This window comes from Dermacentor silvarum, chromosome 3 (assembly GCF_013339745.2).
Source record: "Dermacentor silvarum isolate Dsil-2018 chromosome 3, BIME_Dsil_1.4, whole genome shotgun sequence".
NCBI lineage: Eukaryota > Metazoa > Arthropoda > Arachnida > Ixodida > Ixodidae > Dermacentor > Dermacentor silvarum.
The window spans coordinates 210,493,130-210,506,148 of record NC_051156.1 but is presented as its reverse complement, the minus strand read 5'-3'; the positions used below and the strand labels follow the sequence as shown (position 1 = coordinate 210,506,148).

Below are 13,019 nucleotides of genomic sequence, written 5' to 3'. Positions count from 1 at the left end.
TGCTGCGCAGGCCCGCAGTCCGCAAGAATCGAAATAGCGCAGCCTCTAGCGCTCAGACGTCCGTTGCGACCACTATCCTTATACCTTTCTTTCTGACATTAAACGAGTGCAATATTCCTCAAGCGAGGTGCACAGAGCTTGCTATTTCGTGCTGCAATACGGACAGATATAAAGCATGGTGCGCAGCTGTTTCTTTCGAGCCACGTGTGTGATGAGACACGTCAGACGAATGAAAAACACGACGAAGGGATGGAAAGAGAAACAAGTGGACAAAACAAATGAATGAAGTAAGCGATATATGAAAGGCAAAGCAGAGCGACGGGCTTACAGAAGCAAGCAAGCAAGCAAGCAAGCAAGCAAGCAAGAAAGAAAGAAAGAAAGAAAGAAAGAAAGAAAGAAAGAAAGAAAGAAAGAAAGAAAGAAAGAAAGAAAGAAAGAAAGAAAGAAAGAAAGAATCGGGTGTTTTTAGAAGAGGAAAACGGAGTCGAATTTATAGTCAGACCGGAAAACGCAGGCTTATTATGTTATCCTTAACTTTATTTATAATATTATTTTCTAACCTTCCAAGGGGCGCCAATGCTATCTAACAGCTGGTAGGATAATCCCATGTTTTCTTCTTTTCAATACGCACAAATGTTTATCTCACTTGGCATATTCCTTGAATTGGGCACGTGCCACAGTTGAGCAGCAGCATCATCATTAGAGAAGAACCTAACCACAAGAAGAAAGCGCTGGTGGCTACAGTTTGGAACGTTCTGAACATTTCCTCACAGTGACATTTCAAGCCTTCCGCAACACTCATGCTACTGCTTCGAGCTCTCTGGAGACGAAATTCCTTGCGTGAGTTGAAAATTTCGCTACTTAACGGCTTCGCGGCATATACTTAAGGTCCAAAGCAAGGAGCTGGTTGGGATTCATAGCGTTCCTTTTCGATGCGAGCCAAGGATTACTAGACGCGCTCGCGACCAAAGGACCCTTGCAAATTAAGGCAACCGTCGTATAGCACTGTGGTCAAAGTCTTGGATTTTATCGAGAGGTCATGCCCGAGCATGGCCCATGCAAGGCAGGCGCACTGGTCTAGCGCGTGATATTGCTACGACGCTTTAGGCCCGGCTGATGACATTATTACGGCCATACGGCAGAATGTGTACGAACTCGTGGAGCGTTGGTGACTTGAACACAAAAGAAAACCTAAGCTTCCACCCAGATGAAACGGGTGACGCTCAGTGGAAACGTGGTCTTCGCACCAGTGTCTGATCGTGCACAAAAACTGCATATTCGGAGGCTGCGATGAGGTTCGGAATTTACTATTGTTAGTTTTTCGAAAACATTTGTAAGCAAATTTAAGCGCCCACATTTACAGACGGCGATGGTGACACGCGAATGTGATTTTAAAGGCTTCGCATGGGCGACTATAGTACTGCATGACTTCTCGATGTGTGTTTACCAAACGTATCTTCAGGATGAAAATGTCGCGGAGTACATGCTGAACACTTGTAGCTACGCGGCATTTTTCATGAGTTGTTGACGGTTTACAGAAGCTTATGATCTGATGCTGTGTTACGGTTAGGTGCTACAGCTGGGCTATAAAAGACTATGCAGTTGAAGGGCCGGGTTAAATTTGACCAGCACACATTCCGATGGGCTCTTCATTTTTTTGTACATGCGACGTTTGTGCACCTACGCCGAAACCGAATACAGTCACGCCGAATGGGAATCTAACCCAGGACCTTGTGTTCTAGAGCAGAACTTCGTTTCCACAGTGGTGCAGCCACCTATCATGACAGCGAACATGGCAGTGGTGGCGGCTGGTCAATGGTTACGATCGAAAGACTTCGGGAACACAGTCCTAAACTTGTGAACATTTTGCATGGTATATCAATATATTCACACGGGTGTTGTCTCGCACAAAATTATTCAGGCATTCTATATAACCTCTACGGGCGTTTTTTCGTAAAAGTATGCGCAATGCCTGCAGAAAGCCTGGGATTATATAGCCTTAATTTCGTCTTTTGTTTATAGATTTTGTGCGAAGAACCAGTTAGTAAATTTCTGGACCAAAACAGACTAAAGGAATTAACCCTGTAACAAACTTTTGCCTGTATACAGTCCGTATACTTTACCGAGATGTGTATAGATAGTCTGTGAAGTCATATTAGTCTCGCAGATATCTTCATATATGTCTGTATATAGAAAACTGGATGGTACGTATGGTTGCAGTCTGTCTACGTTCTATAACCGAAAGGGCAGATCGTTAGTACAGCAGTACAGTCTACGCGATATCTATAGACAGTTTAGAAATTGTCTAAATTCATTTACGATATCTACTAGGTACTTGTGCCTACCCATCGCGCATAACCGTGCATCGATCATCTAGCGCACTTCCCTGCGTCGCAGTGGAATGCATCAGGACTCGCCGTCAGGTGACAAGGGGTCTGGAAGACGAGAGTCCACGGGACAAGTATGACCTGAGCGTCGACGGCACCGACCTTTCGAAGCTGTACAAGCAGGCGAGGCCGACACTTCCAGATTTCGTGGTTCAAGACGTCATAGCGTACGTCAACCAAAAGGTGACGGAAGTTGTGTATACTTCCTGTCTTGGCTATACAAGCACGCCACTTCGCAGCAGCTATATAACGCTGACTCCATATATGTCATCGGAGGTCCATATGTGCCATCCATATGTGCTGCGTCCGTTGTACGCGGCATGCCCATGCTGCAATCAGGGCTGAATGTCGTAAACGGTGTTCGTAAACTTAACTGGCAAATTATTCGACAACTCGACCAGCAGGGACATCAATGTTTCCGCACTAAGAGTTGTCGATTAATTGGCCGAAAAAGGTTACAATCACCCTGTACGCTATTCAGCCCTGATTACACTGCGCTTCCTTCCTTCCTTCCTTCCTTCCTTCCTTCCTTCCTTCCTTCCTTCCTTCCTTCCTTCCTTCCTTCCTTCCTTCCTTCCTTCCTTCCTTCCTTCCTTCCTTAATTAATTAATGCATTAATTAAACTTATTATCCAGACCAGTGCTTGGAGAGCTCCATTGATTCACTTTCCTCCCACCATCTTCCCGGCTATATCTAACTTGGTACAGCGTCTGCCCTTGAAAGGCGATGACTTAAAGTTCGATCCCCGAACCAGGACGAATGTTTCTTGCTAAACTGCTAAATTTGTTCTACGAATGCATTCATGCTGCTTTCACGTGCGTGCCAACCTACTCAAGAAAGCTGAATGTGGTGAAGTCTATAGGACTGGTCACCTGTCCTCACGCGCAGCTGCCCAAGCGTGAGCTGTGCATTGATGTGGGCTGCGGGCCCGGCCAGAGCACCGAGCTGTTCTGCCCCTACTTCAAGAACGTGGTGGGCGCCGACATCAGCCACTCGCAGATCGAGGAGGCCAACGCCATGAGGCGGCACGGAAACGTCACGTACATGTGAGCCCTCGTCGTGTTATGTTTCTGACGCGCGAGGTTGCTGATTGTGTGCTACTATCAACACCCGATTAGGTACGAAATATGGAACGCGTTGTTTTGCGCACTCTAGTGAATAGCAATGGTCATGCGATTTCGAGGTCGACCCCGATTTGTCACGAGCCATGATCAAAGTGAGTCAAAAGTTCACGTGACCATTACTTTTCGCGATTGGCTTCGGGATTGTAAACATTAGGGTGCACTAGGGACACGGACAAGGACAACACGTAGATGTATAACTTATAACCGCCTTCTTTGTTAAACGCGTATAGATCTGGCATTGGGACATCGTGTATAACGGACAGGAAGACTGAGGCCAGGTAAAAGGAAAATACATTCATACAGGGCTGTAATTAAATGGCATGTTGAGAGTAGAAGTCGCGCTAACGACGCGCCGACGCGGCCTTAAATACACATTTTATGCCTTTGTATGCAGCGATTAGTCAGTAGTGTCGTCGCACCTCGATCTTATAAATCACACAGTGTACTCAAAGCTGATATAGGCATCTACACGGCTTCGTTTTCCTCACTTCCACCGAGGGGCACTCTGTCGGGGTGCGGGAGGTTTAACCTGAAAGCGCGAAGGTGGTTCCCTCGCAAGTCGCAGAAAACATAGTCTGGTGCCACGTGACGGGGGAATATGAGCTTCATGCACTTCTTCACGACGCCTGTCTCTCGGTCCGGTACGCTAAAAAAATGCGTGACTTGCGTAACTGAAATTCGTCATGGTGTCAGGGGGGAACCCCAATAAAATAGCTTCTCTCCCCCTCCCCTCCCCTCTTCTCATTTTTTTTTTTTTTCGCGGCGTTGGGAAATTGACCTTGGTGTCGTCAATAATAGCAAACCAGAGCTCAACGCCTCGATTGCAATGGGGATTTGATGCACTTTCTCTGAAGCCCACAGGTCAGACAGCGACTCCGTGGGCGAAAGCGGCGAACAATAAGCTTTCGCACTTTAGTTCTCGGCTAGAGCAAAAGAAGAGATTCTTCGCAAGAGTATTTTTTGTAACGTAAACGTTCGTAAGAGTTCGTTCGTACTTTGCGCTAACGTTTGCGACATGCATGGGTTACCAACTTGACCCAAGACACCGTCCTAGTGGACATTGCAGGATAACTGTGCTGCTCTCTGGCGCGCTTTCAAATACATGGGCTGCTTGCTACTTCGTCGTCCCTCGGCGACAGGGAGGCGCACGCCGAGTGCCTACCGCTGCGCAGCAACTCGGTCGCGCTGGTGTCGGCGGTGAACGCGATCCAGTGGTTCGACCAGGACGCCTTCTTCGCCGAAGTGCGCCGCGTGCTGGTGCAGAACGGCGTCCTCTTTGCGGCCATGCACCACCTGAGGGCTCTGCTCGAACCCGGCATGGACAACTGGCTCTCCCAGGTATACTGTGAGATGCCACAGCTGCGGTAGATCGCGGTGTCCATCTTTACGATCAAATCAAATCAGCGGTTATTTTGATCATTGATCATTAGTAAAAATCTTAATTGGGCGATATATCATCGTCAACACGATCCCATCAAACGTACGACTACTTATCTTGAGACAAACTTGTCGAACTAACATAGAGTGGTCCAGTGGCCGGCTGTGCAATCCACAGTACAGCACAGTAAGTGTGACCAAACAAGCTTTTAATGTTTCCAACTGGTCCAGAGGTCAAAACAATTTAATCCGTTGGATGACGACGTGGAAAGGTGGCTGTATCACTGTTAGAACCTAATGGAACTTGTTGGAAACGTGCAGGACGAGGTGGTTGATACGTTCTGTTCTACGTCGAATCGGATGGTCTTTAAAACAAAGTGCTTGAAGTTGAAGCGTAATATGGATGGGTTAATCTCTAAGATAAAACAGAATATGACGCGAAATCAGAGGAGACATCAGCGACGTGGAAGCATTGGTTACAATAAGTGATCAGAGACTATTGGAACATTTCAGTGGTTTCATATCGTGTATTCGTACCTTTTCCGTAAAATATACTTAAGAAATCGATAATTATTTCATAAAAATACTGCATCATTCAGGTGATGTTGGCACGGAAAGAAAACTAAAGTAACTCGACAACTTCGGTGATTTTTCTATGTCCCTTGACCTTAATAAAGTTTTGAGTATACGTTCTCTTTTGCAATCGGATTATCTGTGGAAACGATATGACTACAATAAGTCATTTAGTGACGTCAGAGTCTACACCGCCACTTCGCCCAGAAGCGTAATAACTGGTGTTTCTCTTCGTCTTGCCGCAGGACAATGCGTTGAGCGTGGGGAACGTCAGATGTCTCGCGCGGAGTCGGCGGCTCAAACGCAAACGGAGATCCTTGAGTGCTCATATCGGCGTTGAAATCGCCGTTGTATAGTTCGAAAGAGCTGGACAAGCTTCGCATGTCGTCAGAATGCATCGTCAGCTTCGTTTTTATTTTTTCTTGGCGTTAGCACCCTGTGTACTACGTGTTTAGCACGCGTTCTGCGTGTTTACATTACGGTAGTGTAGGATCTGACGTCATCCACTCATCGTAGATGTCACATGAAGCAGCTACCAGTTTCAGTTCCGGTACCTTGTTTATCGGATATTTATAATATTGATGAATTTATATTGAACGATACTACTGGTGAGAGGACTGTCACTGCCATTTGAAAAGGACAATATCCTAACATGGTTAAAAAAAAACGCCGGAGTTGCCCTTTAAGGGGTGCCTGTGTAGGGAGGATGCATTGCTCGCGCATATTTTCACGCCATCGTATACCACTTTAGTCAGCAGCCACATTTCCATCGACCGCAGCAGTTGCAATGCTTCAGCTGTCTATAACTTCTTGCAATTCTAGCTGGTGAATGCTGCATGACTGAGACCGCTGGGCAAGGAACCCGCAACTAAATAGACATATGTGTCTCCTTTATGGTCTATTCTTTCAGTTCTTGTATCCATTGCCTCCTACCGGTTGTCTCCTACCGCGGACTTAAGTCAGCCCTTACTACTGCGTGGTTTGAAATTTTCTGATTTGTATATATGATTATCTTATGGATATTATATTAAAGCTCTTGGATGTCGCCATCTTAATGTGACAATGTGGTTATCATAAACAGTACCACCCGATGCACGCAGTGTAAGCACCAATACTTGTTTAAACCACACCAGGCAACTTCCGGCTACCTCGCGTAACGGAAGTAAACGGTGCGGAGAAGAAATGGCAGAACAAGCTGCGAGTTACGGCGTAGTACAAGAGGTTAAGAAGCGATGCATATGGAAGCTTCTAAGCGCTGCAACTGCAATTTTTTTTATACTGCCTCCGGTATCGGCAAAAAAACGCGAATTGACGTGATCTTGGCGGCCACCGATTTGCATACCGCAGTCGTTCGTCATAGTCTCACCGTCAGAAACACTGAGCATGTGCGCGTGTCTAAATGCATCGCAATAGGAGATACAATTCTGCTTTGCGTCAAATAAGCAGCTGAGCAAAAGCTCAATATAAAACCCTCTCCGGCTCTATAAAATTGTCAACACAATGACATGCGCCGATGAGGGCCTATAGGTACCGTTCACAAACCATTAGTAACGTCACGTGTAAGAACCATTGACTTTTTTTTGTTGACTGTAAGCGATGACAGCAAGATCATAAAGCATTCCTGGTACTACGCACAGCTGCGAAGAGACAAGTTCTCGGACTACTTGCTATCCCGCCATATGTACTGGGATGAGGGATACGGCAGCATCAAGGTCCCCTTCAAGGGCGTTCGAAGGTGAGAGCAAAGCGCTTCTGATTTATTGCGATAGCAATTATATGGACACTCCAAGCGTATTCCTGCTGTCGTGGTCGCCGTGAGGTTCCGTATAAAGTCCGACGACGATAAACTCGTCGCCGCGCGCCGTATGCTGCATGTGCGAGTGAAAAGAGCGCGAGGGACGCGCGCTTTCACGGAGAACGAACGCACGGCGGAGAGGAAACACGACGTCTCCGGTCGTGCGAAAGGCCGTGGGGGGACGGGAGGGAGGGAGGGGAGGCGACGTTTAGCTGCGGCACTAAATGCGTATCTTGCGTCCGGGCGCAAGGGGAACTGGCGAGTCGACTAATCTCCCACGCGAAAGGAGGAAAGTGGGAAGGCAGCGCGGGAGGGAGGGTGTGCGGCTTCTATACTCTGCCAGGAACAGCGTACTTTGCACGGCTGAGGGCTGTCGCGCGCACCGTATCTTGAAAGCGAACTCTACATGGATCTGACCTTTGTATGCGCTGTGCTTTCGCCGCTCAGTTTCCGTTGAAGCGGCAGACCACACGAACCTTCTGTCACTGCTCTTGCCGCGCTTGCACACGCCAGCGTTTTGACAGTGCTTGTCTGCGGTCATCGAGTGTGATCTATTTATGTTTGCTTGAGCGCGCTGACACCACGCTTCTTAATTCAGTCAGTAAGCGAATGTGTCCAAGTTTATGCAGCCCAAAAAACTGCTATCCTTACTCCGTATACTCTACTAGTAAATTTGCTATCTCAATTGATTGTTCGCCTTTCGGGCGAAACTGCGACTTTTTTTTAGTCACGACAAAGACCTGGTGGGCCGTTTGGATGACAGGGAGTGCGTCAAAACACTGTCACGTCGTGTTGGAAGAGTCCGGTATTGACTAGTCTCACATAGGTCGTAATACACATCGCCCCTCCCCCCTCCCTCCAGCGGCAGCTCACTTAGAGTAGTGACAAGCCACGGCCGCTCAATGGAAACACCATTGAGCGGCCGTGGACAAGCAAATGTTATGGCCATGCTTTTGCCGTTCTGCAGGTGCCCGCAAGAACCGTTGACGTGTTGGTCGCCAATTTGTGGTCACCAGATATTCGTCCTAGAAGCTAGACAACGGCCGCATTGTAAGTGCGCGCGCACTGAATATGAAAGTATTAAAGGAATACGAAAAGTAGTTTCGGAAGCGCGTTTGCAGCCAGGAAATTTGTATCTCGATGTTTGGAGCTAACAATGGGTGAGCACGTTGAAAAGTATTCGTGTAGGCTCCACAGAATATACTTCACGTATACACCCGCCCTCCCCCCTCTAATAATAAAAAAAAAAGAATGGTAAAAAATGTGGTTGATCCCTCTTATATAGGAATCGGTATAGAACACGAAAGTGAAACGTGTCTTCACAGAAGTAGTGTAATGTTTATTGCACATTGATATATAATGTCTATTGGTGTTTTGTGGCTAAAGCGCCCTTAGGCGTTGATGCACCCACGCTGACGCCTGGTGGCACGTCTCCTCCATCACGACTACCAACGTCGATGACCATGAGCAACCGTCGTGCATATGGAAGCTGCACTACGCTGCACACGCTAGCACAACGCGAAAGACGAAGCACGTAACTGACACACTAATACAACGCGCAAGACAAAGCACGTAACTGAATCGTCACCGAGTCAAATCAGCGCGTACAGCGCGTCGTAATTGCAGCCTCCGCGATAAACTTCAGAAACATTTTCAGAGCTAATTGCGGAGGCCACGCTCCGCTGTGCTGAGTACGGTGAACGCCACCTAGGTGGCGTTGGTAGTGCTTCTTGATGCCAGCGTCCCTTCGAATGCTGGCATCGAGGCGTCGTAGTGCTGAGACCACCGAAGCGTTCACTGTCGGTGCGCGTTAGTGTCATAATGCAGTACTTCTCTTTTCTGCTCGTAGGCGGCGGCACCGCCCCGAGCAAGAGCGCGGGTACACGGAGGAGTGTTAGATATATAAGGCGCGTCTGTGTAGCTCTCTGCAAATGCGTTTGTGGCGCAATGGGTTAAACGCTCGGCGATCTATCGTCGCGGACCGAGAGGTCGTGGGTTCGATTTCCAAATTTTGCATGTTTGTGGAACTTTTTCTTCTGGTTTCTTTCTTTGTATTATGTTCTATGACGTATTTCCGTGACGGAAATACGTCAGTGAAGTCTTGGTGGACCCCGGCATAAAACACTTTCGTGTTAAAAAGGCGCTGTTCAGCTCTAAGCAAAGCGGACACGTAAAGTGATGCAGTTGAAGTGAATTATAGTACGCTGTACGCGTGCACCTTTAGACTCGTTAGCGACTACTTCGATGGATTAGTTTTGCAATTTACGCCGATCCCATTAAGAAGAAATGGTTTCAACCGAAAGCACCGTGGATAACATCTAAATCTCTTGTCACGCGCACGCAGGAAAACGATGCTGAACAACAGCACGCTGACAGTGTCGGACGTCATGAGCCACATCAACACGTGGAGCCTGGTGATCATGATGCGCGAGCAGGAGCCGGCAAGGGCCAAGGCCACACTCGCAGAATTCAGGGACAGGTACGCGCAGGCGTGGCTTCCACTCAACTCTCGCCAAGTGTTTCCCGTGCGGCGATAGGGGCACGGGACAAGGTTTGCGCGAGATTTCGTGACAGTACGCTATTAAATGTTTAACGGGCTATAGGCGAGGAACGTTCGATACTCGTTTTATTCGGCCTGTATCTCCCGGGTCACGAGGCTGCTTGCAGTGCGAATTTCGCGCACACCTTATCTGATTCAAAGACTGCATGCTCTTTTTTATTGTGTGGTTCTTGCAAAACCAAATCTCTTTTCATGCCGTCGAGGCCTCAGTGATGTTAAAATGTCTTGTAATGCTGCCCATGAGCAATCAAGAGAACTTTCTTCCGCACCTTTGCAAATATCTTTATGGAAACGTTCGATTCTGCAGGTAAATAGTACGAATGACCTATTTCGTTTTTGGTCATAAGTACTTGATAGTTCGGCAAATGTTAGGTGTAACGTTGACAGAAAGGAAGATAGCGGCGTGGATCAGAGAGCAAACGGGGATAACCAGTATTTTCCTTGGCATTAAGAGAAAGACAGACGGAGCTGGGCAGGCCAAGTAATGCGAGGACCAGACAACCGGTGGGCCATTAGAGTTACAGAATGCGTGCCAAGGGAAGGGAAACGCAATCGAGAACGACAGAAAATTAGGCGGGCCGGGTAATGAAATTATGAAATTTGCAGGCGCAAGTTGGAATCAGCGCAAGACGGGGGTGGTTGAAGATCTCAGGTAGAGACCTGCGTCCTGCAGTGAACATAAAAATAGGCCGCTGCTGCTGCTACTGCTGCTGCTACTGCTGCTGCTGCTGCTGATGATGATGATGATGATGACGACTTGATAGTTCTATCGGTGCAGTGGCTTCGTCTTCGCCAGTCTCCTATCCGTTGTAATGTTATTTGAAGCCTCATTCATGTCACTGCGTATGGGTATCGAAGCCATCAGTGATGTACATCGTAGACTGCGCATAAAGATTTCGATAGCACACAGACTTCTGTACTGAATATTTATAGCGTAACCTGGTCTACTTTTGAAGGGACCATCCAAGTTGCACTCAAATCAACACAATTTCAACGTTTATTTATCTTTATAAAGGAAATGTGCTTCATTCGACGCGTCAGGTAGGCGTATATCGATAACTACTGTTATTCGCACCTTCCTTCTTAAAACTGAGCTGTAATCACTGTAATCAGTACCGGAATACAAATTGCGTGTTTAAATTAGGAGTGGGCGGAACTGAACGTTGAAATTAGAAACGTTGCAATGTCTGCAGCTTCGTATGGTATTTAATTCTAGTCGTTTCGAGCCCCCGTCTTCTTTGTAAGGATCCACTGTAAGGGTCCTGTTTCTCGAAGGGATTGAAGCTCGTGCGTGCGGCGCCAGAGCTGGTGCGCATGCGCGCAGCTGCCTCACGCACAGTTTGCTTCCTCGAGGCAGAGCATGGCCCTTAGTGGTTGCACATAAGTCTAGAGCGGAGCGCGCATCACAGTATATTATATATGCTGAAACTATCAAATTGTTCTTATTTTCTTTCCATTCAAAGTTATGTTTTCACTGCACGCCTTGTAAATGAGCTTGCGTGTGATTCCCGCAGGATCCTATCAAAGATGCAGCGGTACCCCGAGGAAGATCCAGTGCTCAACGTCGCCTTCATGACGTCATACGTTATGTGCCGGAAGTAATTGTTCCACGAATTGAAGCTTGAACGGCAGAAATATACTCGCAGAGTTTTTTTTTTTTCATTCTATGCAATAACTTACTGAGGCCGAGTTACATTTATGTACGCGATGTATACGCATAAACGTTTATCTACATGTGCGAACTGACCATCGTCTTCGTGTGGGCGTAAAATACCGGGAATAAAATAAAACATTTGGTAAAAAAAAATATAAGCATATTTGGTGACCTTAGCTTGCTTACTACTTACAACGCAAAACAGTTAGCGGCACGAAACGGCGTCCCTATGACGACAATGGCCGCGGTATAGGACGATAACGCGACACCGACGACCACGCCGACGATTGCGGCGTGATCACGACAATACGGCAAAGACTATGCTGAAGACGGTGGCATGACGAAGACGACGGTGACATTTCGTTACTGAAAACTGCCAAGTCATATGTTCGTATCTATCGCCCTATCTATCAGCGATTTAAAGTGCGTTACAAGAAAGCGCTCTATACAACAGCGTTACACTAAAGCGTTAAGCTCAATCTAGATTTTAAACTATTACTATCTACGGGCGATAAAGTTTTACGGCTTCTCAGTGAACGTAACGAATAGACGCCTCGCTCGTTTCTTTCAAGAAAGAAAGAATGCTAGGATATCTCGATATAAGAAAAAATTGCTGGCCACTGTTTCATCGCAGCGCGTGCGAAGGAAGGTGCACGCGACTACAAAAGCGGCGGCATTCACTCAGTTAATATGTACCCGTTTTCCTGCTAACCAGAATAATAATAAAGAAAACAGTGGCCTCCGAGATCCCACTGGTGATCTCGAAGGCCACGAGGAACCAGAAAAAGGAATTTGCCATTGTCTGCCTCTGATCGCCCTGTACGCCACGCCGACTGAACGTAAGTTGCTTCTCTGTAGGGTGCCCATATGTGGGCGAGGTGGACACCTAGGCACCCTACTTCTCTAGAACATGCCCGCCCGATCTCGTTACTGATTGCCTCACACGAGCCCTATAGCTTTCGCTGCACTACACGGAGCTTATGATGTGGAGTCTACGCTTACGCACTGCACGAACTTCGCAAAAATTGTGTACGTAGATCGTAAAACGAAATTTACAGAATTTCTAAAATTCTTGGCCCGTATTATACTGACAGACAGATGAATACAAGCGGAGAAGGAGCGAGTATAGCTCTCGCCATTCATTGTACTAAACCTTCTGCCTGGCTGTTGTTGCCTGACTGTTATGAGTCTAGGGGGACCGCGCTTCTCCGTTGTTTCATGTTTCGTTGAAGTAAACAAACACACTCATCCAACTCAGTGCTGCAATCTAAATTACACTCAACTTGTTTGAATTAGCGCGGTAGCAGCAGCAGTGGATGACACGTACCACGGTCTCGTAGTCTCTAAATACCTAGTGTGTATTCTTTCCAGTACAGTGGAGTAGCCGCCAGTAATTTTTTTCATTACTGAGATTTAATTAGGTAATTGTAATTAATTATCTATCTCGAGAAATACTGTTCTAATTATCAAAGTGTCAATGAGAAAGTTGTAGAGCAACATGAAAAACTACCGATACAGCTTTCTGTGGCTCAATACGTGCTACAGAAAA

General features: G+C 47.0%; 1 protein-coding gene across 1 annotated transcript; it reads left to right on the top strand.

Annotated features, from left to right (window-relative positions):
- Positions 1-718: 718 nt before the first annotated feature.
- LOC119444192 (putative methyltransferase DDB_G0268948) lies at positions 719-11,471 on the top strand. Its single transcript, XM_037708634.2, has 7 exons — positions 719-840; positions 2,398-2,570; positions 3,276-3,433; positions 4,651-4,849; positions 7,099-7,196; positions 9,601-9,735; positions 11,331-11,471. Exons 1-7 carry the CDS (start codon positions 801-803, stop codon positions 11,416-11,418), a joined length of 891 nt encoding a protein of 296 aa, XP_037564562.1. The 5' UTR covers positions 719-800; the 3' UTR covers positions 11,419-11,471.
- Positions 11,472-13,019: the final 1,548 nt, after the last annotated feature.